This window comes from Nematolebias whitei, chromosome 19 (assembly GCF_014905685.2).
Source record: "Nematolebias whitei isolate Nwh7 chromosome 19, NemWhi1, whole genome shotgun sequence".
Classification (NCBI taxonomy): domain Eukaryota; kingdom Metazoa; phylum Chordata; class Actinopteri; order Cyprinodontiformes; family Rivulidae; genus Nematolebias; species Nematolebias whitei.
In genome coordinates this window covers 20,513,654-20,526,420 of record NC_056516.1, presented here as the reverse complement: position 1 = coordinate 20,526,420, position 12,767 = coordinate 20,513,654, and the positions used below count along the sequence as shown (strand labels likewise).

At 38.9% G+C, this 12,767-nt stretch overlaps 1 protein-coding gene and 1 long non-coding RNA gene across 2 annotated transcripts; both read right to left on the bottom strand.

Annotated features, from left to right (window-relative positions):
- Positions 1-3,617: 3,617 nt before the first annotated feature.
- Positions 3,618-11,842, bottom strand: LOC119426100 (collagen alpha-1(XVI) chain). The gene is made up of 20 exons (XM_037693659.1): positions 11,810-11,842; positions 11,721-11,765; positions 11,573-11,626; positions 11,460-11,495; positions 11,316-11,378; positions 11,143-11,214; positions 10,992-11,045; positions 10,787-10,831; positions 8,837-8,881; positions 8,603-8,656; positions 8,441-8,494; positions 8,308-8,358; positions 7,535-7,624; positions 7,386-7,421; positions 7,226-7,270; positions 5,994-6,188; positions 5,699-5,762; positions 5,333-5,509; positions 5,151-5,228; positions 3,618-3,868 (listed from the first exon to the last, which is right to left on the bottom strand). Exons 1-20 carry the CDS (start codon positions 11,840-11,842, stop codon positions 3,675-3,677), a joined length of 1,485 nt encoding a protein of 494 aa, XP_037549587.1. The 3' UTR covers positions 3,618-3,674.
- A 19-nt stretch (positions 11,843-11,861) lies between these two features.
- Positions 11,862-12,210, bottom strand: LOC119425333. Its single transcript, XR_005187560.1, has 3 exons — positions 12,166-12,210; positions 12,020-12,073; positions 11,862-11,912 (listed from the first exon to the last, which is right to left on the bottom strand). It is a non-coding gene; the product is annotated as an uncharacterized LOC119425333 (long non-coding RNA).
- Between the last annotated feature and the right edge of the window lie 557 nt (positions 12,211-12,767).

Sequence of the window (12,767 nt, the reverse complement as noted above, 5' to 3'; positions counted from 1 at the left end):
GTGAAAACTATTATTGTACACACCAGACACACATGATGAGCTGGCAGGCCAATTGGGACTGTACTAGTTGACACTGAAATGAGTCATGCCAACTGTGTGGGATGGAATCATCCATATGCCAACCAGGTACATCAAAATAGTACAATGCAGTTGAACAGGCCAACATTAAAGCACAATTTGCAGTAACAGTTTTCCTAATGTAATCAGTGTTATTGACTGCACACACATTACTATAAAAGCACCATCACATGATGAGTATGTTTATGTTAACAGGACACATTTTCTTTCAATCACTGTGCAAATTATGTGTGATGCGCAAAAGCAACTAACCAACACTGTGGCAAGGTGGCCTGGTTCAACGCACAATTAATTAATTCGAATGACTTGCATGGTTGGCTTCTTGGTGACTAAATTCATTTAATTGTCTTGATATGTCTGTGTCATGAACCAGAAGCCGGATCGCAAACAACAACAACAACCACTGAGAGGGTTAAAAGATTTATTGTGAAATAAAGTAAAACTCTGGAGTAGGTCCGGTTCTGGGCTGGTTCCGATCTTCTGATTGGTAGTTCGAGATTGGGTAGTGTTGTAGTGGCGGGCTGCCAGTAGAAGTAGAACTGATGTTAAGGTCCACTGGAACGGAGTCCAACAGGCTTGCAACTAAAAGATAAAGGTTAGTAGATGCAGGGGGAAAAAGACTAATTGGGGAAATGAATCTGTGGGAATCAGATTCAGGGGTAAGGATAAGTCCGTGATACAGAATGAGCTTGACCTTTAATCCGTGATCCAAAAAACAGTCAGAAGGGAAAGGCAGAGTTCATACCGTGAAGTCAGTTGTTCAGCAGAAGTATCCAGTACGTGATCCAAAGAGAGAGTCAAAAAACAAGAGCATGAGTCGGTACCTGATCAGATGAGCAAAAGCAGACGAGGGCTGAGGCAAAAGCGTGGTCGTGGTCAAGGCAAGGGTCATGAACGTGATGAGTCAATCAATGGAATGCTGGAAAGTCTACTGCTGATGAGACAGGATAGAGAATCTGGCCCAGACTGAGAGGAATGAGTGAGCTTAAGTACTGACTGGACCAGGTGGTGGAGCTGTGGGATAATGAGCGGTGACAGGTGACATGAGTTGAGTGATTACTGAGTGTGCAGCATGACAGAGGAGCTGACAGAGAGCAGAGCTATGACATGTCTGACCATTTTTTCTTAATTTCTGTGGGTGTGTGCTGACCCCACAGCATTTACACTTTCACAGACATTGTCCCACTCACTCCTCTTGCACTTGGCACTAATGCCAGAGGACAGTGTTCCAATCAAAATGTTTTTATGTCCCTCTACTTCATTTAAAAGCATCTCCAACTCACATTTTGAAAAGTTTCTCTTTTTTCTGCATGTAGACATTGTTTCCCATAGTGCAGAGAGGTGCACATCCCTCTCTTCCTCATGGAGTGCACATCTCCATGTGATATTGACAAGATGTGTCAATTATGACAGCCCAACAAGGTCCAGAGTCCTTAGTGTCTCATTGCTAATGGACTTGCCACCCCCGGGATTCGCAAACTCAGCCTCCTGAAAGGTCAACATGGTGGATGAATTTAGAAGATCATCAAAGTGCTCCTTCCACTACCCAACAATGTCAGTCTGGGTCAGCAGTCTCCTGCCCAAACCAAACACAGCCTGGGAAGGGGCCCTCTTTCCTTTTCCAAGTTGCTGAAAGGTTTGTCAGAATCTCTTCAAGGCCAACCGAAAGTCCTTCTCCAGGGCCTCCCATGAATTCCTCCCATGCCCAAGTTTTTGCTTCCACAACCACCAATGCTGCAGTCCTGGCCACCCTGTACCTGTTCAGCAGCTTCAGGAGTCTTTTGGGACACCAAAGTGAAGGTCTCCTTCTTCAGCTTGATGGCCTCCATCACAGCTGGTGCCCACCAATGGGTCATTCGATTGTCACTAGTTACCAGTTTTAATTAAAACATAATAAACAATAATAATAAAAATAAACCATAAAAAACACCCTCGATGTCAAACCATCAAGTAACACAAGTAATCTAAAAATCATTTGAAGGTTTCTGAGTGTGCTTCTCTAAAGAATAAAAGTAAATAAATAGAAACATGTGGTCAGACATGTATGCCAAGTCATTTAGTGCCTAATCTTCTTTGTAGTTGTGCTCTGAGATGCATCTGGAGAATGGCTGCCACAACATCGATTAAAAATGCTAATTATATAAAGAAAGAAAAAAAAAAAAGAGACACAACTACTATGAAAAGCTTCTTTTATTTCTGTTTAATATTTCCAAGGGGTTGCTTTTTGTGTAACCAAATTTTGACTATTGCTCAAAGTTCAAATGCCATAGAAAGTACAAAGCAAGTACATGAGTTGAAATACAAAACACAATGTTCAAATGGCAATGGGCAAAACCTAAATACAGTAACCTGTAGCACCTCAGAATGGTCTGTGTTTACTTTATGTGATTATGAGTCCCATGTGGCTGTAATCAGTGGTGGAGCTACTTCTGGTGAAAGAAACTTGAATCCTGCCCATTTTTTAATGTTATTTTTGAACAAAGAGTAAGTGAAGCAAACAGATGGGGATTACAATAGTTTGGACAAAAACAAAGGATGAAATAAGATGCTTTAAATGACTTTTGTTTCTAAATCTATTCAAAGGAACACAAGAAGATCTTTAGCAACAGTTCCCAAAGCCAATGCATTTTCTATGTGTTTGGGTTAATTTCTTCAATAAATATATATATTTTTTTTAATTTACTGAGCATGTGCTTTCATTTTAAAAGATTATAGACTTTAGATTTAAAAATCCTACTAGCAATTAAAAACTACTAGCAAAATGACTAGCAATTAACTACTAGCAATAAAAAAGTAGAAAAAAAAATATTAGTGAGCCCAATACCAAAACCTTCTAGAAGTATAAAATGCCAATATATATACATATAAATATGTACAAAACAAGCAACCCATCAAGGCCAATATAAATGCATTAGTGGCATCTCTTTCATCAAAACTGAAGTACATAATAGAGATTTTTTTTTTTTTTTTTTTTTACAAGATAAACTCAAATAGTTGCCAGTCACACCTCAACCACTAAGAAGATCAGAAATGCAGAGTTGTACTCAAAAAATACTTGTTTGAAGAAGAAACAGCAAAGACAGGTGGAATGGAGGCAAAACACTGCAATAGCAGTCAGTTTATCTTATTTTAGATTTACACAAAGCAAAATATAAATGGACATAAAAAAAATGAAGGAAGGAACGAGGCAGAATCCAGAAATAATGAAATAAACACAATTATGATTTGTGTTACTTTGTAAAACTGCTTAAAAAAAGAATATAATGTAATGTGAAAAGGGTCTTAAAACATATTATTGACAGCAAAATGACAATGAATTAGCATTCAAGGAATTTGAAAATTATGAAATAAAAAATATAAAAAAATAGCTGTTTGTATGTTTTTGCAGGCCTCAGTTCCAGCAAGACCCCTTTACTCAGATCTTTAGTAGAGAATTGTTGACACATCTGTTTGTCTCCTCACACAAGAAAGGTAGCTTTTGTTTATTAATCTCAGAACAGATTAAATAGCCAGAGATCATCATCCTGGTGTCTCCATAAGCTGTAATCTTTTTGCTGTGGACCCAAACCCTTAACCTCCGTCTCCCATTAAGCCCTCTACCAGGGTCCTTTGATAGGTGGGCCTTTAGGACTGTATTCTACTTGGTGGCTCATACAGTCTGCAGGATCACAACGACCATTTACTCCTTTTGTTCCAGGTGGTCCAGGAGGGCCTGGAATTCCAGGAACACCCTGCTGGCCAACAGGACCAGGGGGTCCCGTTTTGCCATAGCCTGGAGGGCCTGGGACACCTGGGGGACAAAAAGAAGATACAGCCTCTATTTTCACTTAATTAACAAAATAATAATAATAATAATAATAATAACATTTTAAAAAAAGTTAAAATAGTAAGAAATCTATTAAGTTTACTTGATATAAATTAAGTTTGCATTATTAAAAAAAACAAAGAAAGAAAGAGACATCTACAAAATTTAAAATAAGTGAGAACCAGTGGATACTTTCTGTAATGACACTTTTACTACAATAGTTATCAGGGAAACAGAAACATTGGTAAAAATTCTACGATTTTTATGAAAAGTTTTTTATTTTTTTATTTTTATAAAGTCTAGTTAAATGTCTCATGTAAAATTAGTGCAGCTGCTAGTTTTAACTTATTTATTTTTATCTTTTTAATTTGGCCAGTACTTTCTGAAGTCTGTGATGAAGAGGGATTATTGGATAAGCTGATCTGGCTTGAATGAATTAAACTGATAATAGCAATAAGGATAAATTGAGAATGATGAAACTACTTTCATCAAACTGGCAATTAATCAAACAACAAAGTTAAACATTTTAAAATGACTTGCCAATTTTATTTATTTATTTTTTTTAATTATGCGAGTGCTGATCTAGATTGGGTGGTACTTATCATTATGCTGAACACACTTTGAAAATAAATGATTGCTGAACATATAACTGTCCTGACTAACACGTGAAAAGAGAAATGATTAAACAACTAGCATCTTCGAGGGACTGCATATTCTATGTTATTTGCAAGTGCACAGGATATTGTGAAATTTTGCCAATTTTGTTGGTGCTCAAATGACTATAGTTGTTGGAAATGACACTCAGTTATTACCGCAACTAAACTTAGCTCAAAATCAATAAAGCTGACTGAGTTAGTCATGATTGCTTGCTAAATTAAATTGGCTGTTGTAGCCATCTTGAATTGTATTGACTTTAATTGTAATAATCAAATGGTTACTTTCTTAGCATTTCACTATAATTGAAGTGATACTTCATGACAAAAAATAAAGTGGTTTATGGGATATTTTGCTGCTATCATCAACAAATGAACACATTCTTACCAACACTAAGGTATCAACATTATCATTCGCCTTTTATCGTTTAGCTGTTGGAAATAATTAATGTTTGGACTTGCAATGTTGACTTTAAGAAAAATCAAGTGGCAAAATATAGCAAAAATAAAAAGCTAGCTAAGCTTTAAATAGTACTTTTCTCTACAAGTCACGTTAACCTTAATTGTATGCCATTTCTGGTTTAACTGGTTCATGAGCCAATGTGATACATCACCTGCTGGTCCTGGGGGTCCTATATCTCCCATCTCTCCAATGCCTTTGTCACCCTTTACTCCAGCTGGTCCTTGTGGCCCTACAAAAGGAAAGTTACACTTTATGACACATGGCAGCTAAACCCTGCACAGTGAATAAACCGTGACACTACATAAATAAATAAATTAATAAATAACTAATCACCTGGAAGTCCTGGTCCTCCTGGACGTCCTTGCCTGCCAATCTGCCCTGGATGTCCAGGAGCACCTGGAGATCCAGGGTTACCCGGGGATCCATCTTTCCCTGGGGGTCCTGGTCGACCAGGTGATGCCACCATCTCTACTGGCATTTGCATGCGAGACATGTAATAGGACATTCTCTCTGGAAAAAATACAACAACAATTAAAAAAATCATTTCACAGAAGCAAAAACAATAGTAACCTAGAGGACAACTGAATAGTTATTTAAATAAGATGTACAAAGTATTTGAAGAAAAAAAAAATTTATGGTGTAGAAAATATTGCATTATGTGCATTAAACAGCCACTCAATTTTGTAAAAATGCTCGCACCATCAAATATCTTGATGACCTGTTGACGAATGAAGTTCTTGATTTCATCGTAATTGACGACAGCCTATAAAAAAAAATAGGAAACGATAAAGAGAAAAACAAACGCACAAACATTAATCAGGCAGATAATTAGAATATGCATTATATACAAGAACAGATGGAAATGGTGAGTGCCTGTGGTCACTGTACTTTTTGCACCACCAAGATGAATACAGAATGATGTGGAACTGATTAAAAATCAAACTCAAAAACACATACTACAATGCCGTGAGAGGAATAAAAAGGTTTATCTCACATCATTTCCTGGTACCCCTGGAGATCCTGGAAGCCCAGGTGGGCCTGTAGAGCCTGTGCTTCCTCTTTCCCCTCTGGGTCCGCTAGGTCCCATCATGGGTTGTGCATCCTTGGAAGTATACCCTCCTCCACCTGGGGGACCTGGTCGGCCTCTCTCACCTGGAGGACCCCTTTGGCCAGCGGACCCTGGCTCACCCTGAAAGAAAGTACACCCGAGTCAGAATGATGCATCTGAAACAATATTAGCCATTTTAATGTTTGATATATAAGTTTTCACAGACATTTATTTTTCTTTTAATAATGCATACCATATGTATGTCCATATGCTAATGTAGTATTAGCATTGAAAGAAACATCTTGCTTTCACTCTTTGAACTAAACTTAGCACTAGAGCTTTTTGTTCCTGTTTTTACCCGAGACTGCATATGATAAAACATTCTTGTTTTGACTATGTTATTTATATATTTAGTAAAATGCACTTATTTTGCTAAAGAAACAAGCCTTTTAAAGATAGCCACTGTCTATGTCTCCATCAGTCCCCACACAGCAGCACTCACCATTCAGGCTGTGCAAACATCCTCAAAGACAGCACCGCTACATTAGCGACAGTGATTTATCGAGGACAAAGCAGCCTATAATGGACGTCTAATGTTTACACGTCACAGGCAGACAAGCACTTCCTGAAATAGAGAGTAGTGAGAAGAATAGAGGATTCCGTTCTTGTCTTTCTACCCTGTTGTGTGCGGCTAAAACCCTGACAATGCTGCCCTGTCAGCGTGACAAATAGCCTCATCTAGCATCTCCCCCTCATGCTTAATAGCATTATCCCAGCGGCAGAAGAATAACTCCATCGCTTTGCCCACCTACTGTAAGCTGCTGTCTGCAGAGAGGTCCACAAGACTCTATAACTGCAGTGGGATGGATAGCAGGCAGATGGCAGCCAGTTTTGAGAGGAGTAAAGTAAGGCCAGGAGGAAGGAGGGGGCCCATTGGGGGGTCAGAGGGTTAGTGAACTGATGACTGTGTTAAGTGTGGGTGCTGAGCAGGCAGAAATAAGGGAGGACGGGTGTGTTCAGCATCATGACTTGCCAACATAAGTCTCCTGGGGATGTGGAGTAAACAAAAAACAGGCAAGTCTTGCTGTTTTCAGATAGTCAGCGGATGTAATGGATGGTTGACGCTCGGCTTGATAATACATTCACACAATACCTCACCTCGCTGAGTCAGCTCTTACCTTTTGACCTGGCTGTCCATTGTCCCCCGGTAGGCCTTGCGCTCCCTGCCAAAAATAAAAATAAAAAATACAGCCAATAAGGAGTGAAAAATATACATAGCACAACTTTAAGGCTGTCAGTGTTGCACTTTAAAGGTGATATAGACCAAGCATTACTCACATCTTTACCAGCAGCACCATCACTGCCAGGCTCGCCCTAAACATCAAATGCAAAAAAAAAAGACAAAGTGAGTGTAGACATTTCAGAAGATGTATGCTTTCTCAAACTTTTATGTCTAAGGGACTTTACTCAAGCTAAAAAATACTGACCAAAGGTCCTGGATGTCCAGGTTGTCCCGGAGGTCCACCCATCCCCGGGAGGCCTCTTTCACCAGCTTGGCCCTTATCTCCTTTTATACCCTAAAGCAATATGTGAAATATGATTGAGAATATTTTTTGTTGTTTCAGGTTTTGACATCAGATAATTTTTTTTCTTATGTTTTTGGTTCCAAACAATCAGACCCAAACATCAGTTATCATACACCTTTGTAACAACACAAACGTTAAAAGGTACTCTTTTTACATTACATTTTGAAGACCTTTTCTGGTCTTGGTATTTTAATATAGCTTTTTATTTATGTATTTATTTATTTCAGTATATGTAAACTCTGTGATTATTGTGTTTAACTATGACTAATGGTGATATTGGTAGTCACTCCAGGCTTTCATTATTGGGTTTTCCAGATATACCAGTATTTATTTCATTGTAGAGCACTGGTGGCACAGGGGGCCAAATCAGGACCACTGGTGAGCTCAGTTCGGCCCACCAATGGGCTCATTTTTAAATAAACCAAGATTTTAAACTGTAAAATAAGCTTAATTAATGATAATAACCGCTGCATTTCTGGCCCCTGTGCTATTGGCTTTCAGTAACTGAGGCCCCCTGGGCAATTTAGTTAAATAGCTCTGTTTTAGAGCATCAACTCATTTCCTTCTTGGACTAATACAAAAACAAACAGAAAAGTCAGTTAATTTATTGTATTCATCAATATTTGCTTGCTATTGTATGGAGATGAATAAATGTTAGATATGTTCTTACTTACCATTCCTGATGGACCAGGTGGCCCTGGGGGTCCTGCTGGGCCCGTGGGACCCTGATTGAAAAGTAAAACAAGTTTAAAATCCTGACAATTCCTAAAGCAAACATTTAAAATGTTAAGAAAGGAGAGCAGTTACAATGTGGCCCGCAGGTCCTGGTCGCCCCTGCACGCCGGGAGAACCAGGATCACCCTGGAGAGATTACAGATTAAATTTTAGATAGAACACTGACCATAAGAATGAGGACTTTTTGAGACGGTACAGATTACCAATCTGTTCTAATAAAATACAAACACTAACCTCATGACCAGGTCTGCCGGATGGTCCTGGTGGACCTGATGGTCCAGGTTCTCCCTGGAAGGACAGGTCATTGTTAAACCCACAAGAAGCACATAAAATCATATTCTCAATACATAAGTGTGTGGTAGAAGTCAAGCAATGTTGTCTGATAAAACAATGAGGCATTGTGCACAAGAAAGATGCTGAAACTGGAACTATACGCTCTTATTGTAAAGCAATAGGTTCTTGGATAACCTTCTGTCCTGGAAAGCCAACATGTCCTGTTTTTCCTTTGAATCCCTGAAGAGAAACATCAAAAAGAAAAAAATCGGTACAGTAAAAAATAAGTCAGGTCTGCCAAAAGAAAAGGCAGATTGTCTTTGAAATCTCGAACACCTGCTCTTGGGCAGAACACAAACCAAGATAGAGAAACATAAAAAAGAAATTAAAAGGATTCAGTAAGGTAGACAGACAGCTACTGGTGTCTTCACTGAGCTCTCATCACCACCTATGCCAGAAACAGAAAGTTAGGGAGATCTAAGGAAACAACGCCATCTTTGAACTTTGGAAGGACTTTGCATCACCGATGACACAGTCAGCATTAACAAAGTGCAGTTAAGGCGGGACATATTAATGCAGTGTTGTAACATGTGAAGTGAGTAAAATACCACAAGTCACATTCAACTAATTAGCTTTCGGTGCTGCTTGGTGAAACCCTCCATGGGTTAATAACTCAGATCATCACATCTGTATGCAACGTTTCTGAGTGTGCATAATTTCAAACCCAAAAAAGATCAAGGGCACAAATCCACCTTCCCATTATTTTACATTTTAAAAGGGTTTGATCATGCAGTCTGATTTGTACACCAATGAGCTGATGGTGAAACAGAATATGAATCATTCAATTATAATTTTAAGACTACGTTTAAAAATCTTGCTGAACAGACCTTATGCATTAAAATAAGCTCTTGTTTTTAGGGTCGCCAAACAATAATGTCATATCTAATGTGCCTAAATAGAAGGTAACTGGACTTGTTTTGATTTTGGAGGTTTAATTTATCATCTAAAAGGCTCCTTCAGGTCACAGCTTTTTGAAAGAAAGTTGAAACGCTGAGAAACAAAAGAAGAAGTCTGGTTACCTTCTACAGTATTTAACCACTTAGGATATTCACGACTGAGAATCCACTCCAGTATTGTCGGATTATATATAAGAGTTAGATTCACACATTAGTAAGACAGAGTACATGGGTGTGAATGAGAGGGATGCCAGTGGAACAGTGAGGCTACAAGGAGCAGAGGTCACAAAGGTGCAGGACTTCAAGTACTTGGGGTCCATTGTCCAGGACAATGGGGAGTGTGGTAAAGAGGCAAAAAAGAGAGTCCAGGCAGGATGGAGTGGATGGAGAAAGGTTTCATGAGTGATTTGTCAAAGGAAAAGTTTACAAGACAGTGGTGAGACCAGCTATGTTGTATGGTCTGGAGACAGTGGCATTGACAAAAAGACAGGAGAAAGAACTGGAAGTGGCAGAAATGAAGATTTTGAGCTTCTCCTAAATGAATGACAAGGATGGATAAGATTAGGAATGAGATCATCAGATGTACAGCACATGTTGAGCAACTGGGAGATAAAGTTAGAGAGGCCAGACTGAGATGGTTTGGACATGTCCAGAGGAGGTATAGTGAGGTAGAAGAATGTTAGAAATGCAACTGCCAGGAAAAAGACAAAGAGGAGATATATGGATGCAGTTAGAGAGGACATGGAGGTAGTTGGAGTGAGGACAGAGGATCCAGAGGACAGAGTGAGATGTAGGATGGTGAGTCACTGTGGAGACCCCTGAAGAGGGAAAAGCTGAAAGAAGACAAAGAAGAAATATTCACAAATTCACTAAATGTATTTTGAGATATAATTTTAATATATTTAATAATCACTCAAACAAGTTTAATCAAATTGACAAAAGTTAAACTAATACTGGCACTTAAAACAAGATGGTACTTTTTCTCCCTTTTTGTTTTCTTTTAGGGCAATGCATGCACAAAATGTCAGTGGGGTTTGTTTGTTATTGCTGCCCAGTGTCACAGTAATGTTACAGCAAATGTAAGATGATCACCACTTTTATCAGAGTCCATCTGCCGTAGATCAATAACATAGAAATAAATTTAAAAATAAATTAAATAAAAACATCCAGTGATAAAATTTATACTTACAGGTATTCCACGAGGTCCTGCTGGGCCTTGAAGGCCTGGCTCCCCCTAATAATAATAGTAATAATAATAATAATAATAATAATAATAACAATAATAATAATAATAATACAAAACTACTTTTCACAAAACAAAATCAATAACTGCTCTTTCTATCTGGATTTTCTACATGTGTTCATAGTCATGTGATTCAGGAGGCATCGCTTACCCGCAGCCCTGGTTTCCCATCTTTTCCATCTATTCCCTCAATGCCGGGGGGGCCCTTTTAAGAATCAAAGCTCAGATCAAAGCTAGTTCAGATTAAAATTAAAAAAATAAAATCAAATATGGTTGAGTAAAGACAAATATGATGAATCTACCATCAATCCTGGAGAGCCAGGGGAACCCGGGGGTCCAGTTGATCCTTGAGGGCCTGAAGAACCATCGATACCCTTTGGAAATGTAACAACAAGAAAAAATAAATCAATTTAATGTGTGGTGATTTAAAAAGGAAAGAAAGCTGGGAACAGTTAAATGTATAATCTGTACTCACCTTTTCACCTTTCAGTCCAGGTGAACCTTCTCTTCCTGGTTTACCAGCTGGACCAGGGGCACCCTTAAAAAGTAAACAACATTTAAAGTTGCATTACAATGATCATGAAAACCAAAGAGTAGAAAAGTTAAAGTGTTTACATACTGGTGGCCCTGGAAATCCTGGTTGTCCTTGGAAGCCCTTGAAAAAAAAAAAGTGATATTTTATTTAACGCTGATAGCTACAAATTTCACTGCATTAAGTTGTGTTACACACACCTGTTCACCTTTCTCACCAGCCGGTCCTGCAGGACCAGTGTCTCCTTTGATGCCCTGCAGACATAGAAGATAATGTTTTTGCAGTTTGAAATTATAAATGTCTGCACTCTAACTATCGCCAGGGCAAATTTGTGAGCAAGACGCTCACCGGTGCGCCAGCCTGTCCTTGATATCCAGGAGTACCAGGAGAACCCTATTAAAAAAATAAATGAAATAAAATGTTAGCTTGCACTGTACAACACAAGCTGCAGGTTGATTTAGCAGCACCATTTGTATGGTGACTTACCAATTCTCCTTTTTGACCACTGCTTCCCGGGCTTCCCCGTTCACCCTTTAGTCCCTGACAAATACCAAATGGCAGTAAAGAGCTGTTAGCTTTCATGTCAGTTAAAGTTCTCAGGGTGTCTTCAATCTTTAGGTCTTTTTTATAATGAGGAGGAAACTTACAGGCAGTCCAGGCGCTCCCATGCTTCCTGGATAACCAGGTGTCCCCGGAGAGCCCTGAGGGAAAGATCACACGACTCATCAAACAGAGAAACCAATTATTTTCCAATATGTTGTAATTTCTGGGGAACAGGTTGTCAAATACGCACCTGTTCACCCTTCAATCCTTGGAGGCCCGGCAACCCACGCTCACCCTGCTGACCCTGAAAATGACAGAATTGAAGACAAATTAGAAAATGAAGGTGTGGATGGGATATGTGTGTCTGTAATGACATTCCCCCGGTGGAAATTAACAGGAAAAGACATGTTGAGTCGATAAACAGAGTAAATGGTTTGTTCATGTGAGATGGCAATTAGCTATTGTTGTGGTTTTTTTTGGGGGGGTGGGGGGTGGGGGGTGGGGGTGGGATGGAGGTGGGGGGGATTTTAACTCTGTGATGACTCAAGTTGGTGATAGAGGGGGAAAAAAATATTGCTTTGTGAGTCATTCTGTTGTTATTGTCTCCACAAAGTAATCCAATATTAAACTTTTTTCATAATACACAAAAACATAGAAAGACAAATTAAATATCTTGCAGCATTCAACCATACAAAAAACCCCATTAAATCCTAAAATTCTATATCAAAACTGAGTCCCAAAGAAATGAATTGAACACTTAATACTATTTTAACATAATCATAGTTGCCTAGCAACGACTTACAGGTCTTAAGCAAAGACAAATGAGTGCCTGAGAATGAGCAACCACAATAT

What these genes read in the sequence shown, in the direction of transcription:
- LOC119426100 (XM_037693659.1), bottom strand. Translation starts at nt 11,842, where the DNA reads ATGGTGCTGCTAAATCAACCTGCAGCTTGTGTT. An exon ending in CAGGATTTCCAGGGCCACCA is followed by an intron (nt 11,379 to 11,459) that starts GTATGTAAACAC and finishes TTACTTTTTAAG; the next exon opens with GGTGCCCCTGGTCCAGCTGG. An exon ending in CAGGACCTGCGGGCCACATT is followed by an intron (nt 8,359 to 8,440) that starts GTAACTGCTCTC and finishes CTTTTCAATCAG; the next exon opens with GGTCCCACGGGCCCAGCAGG.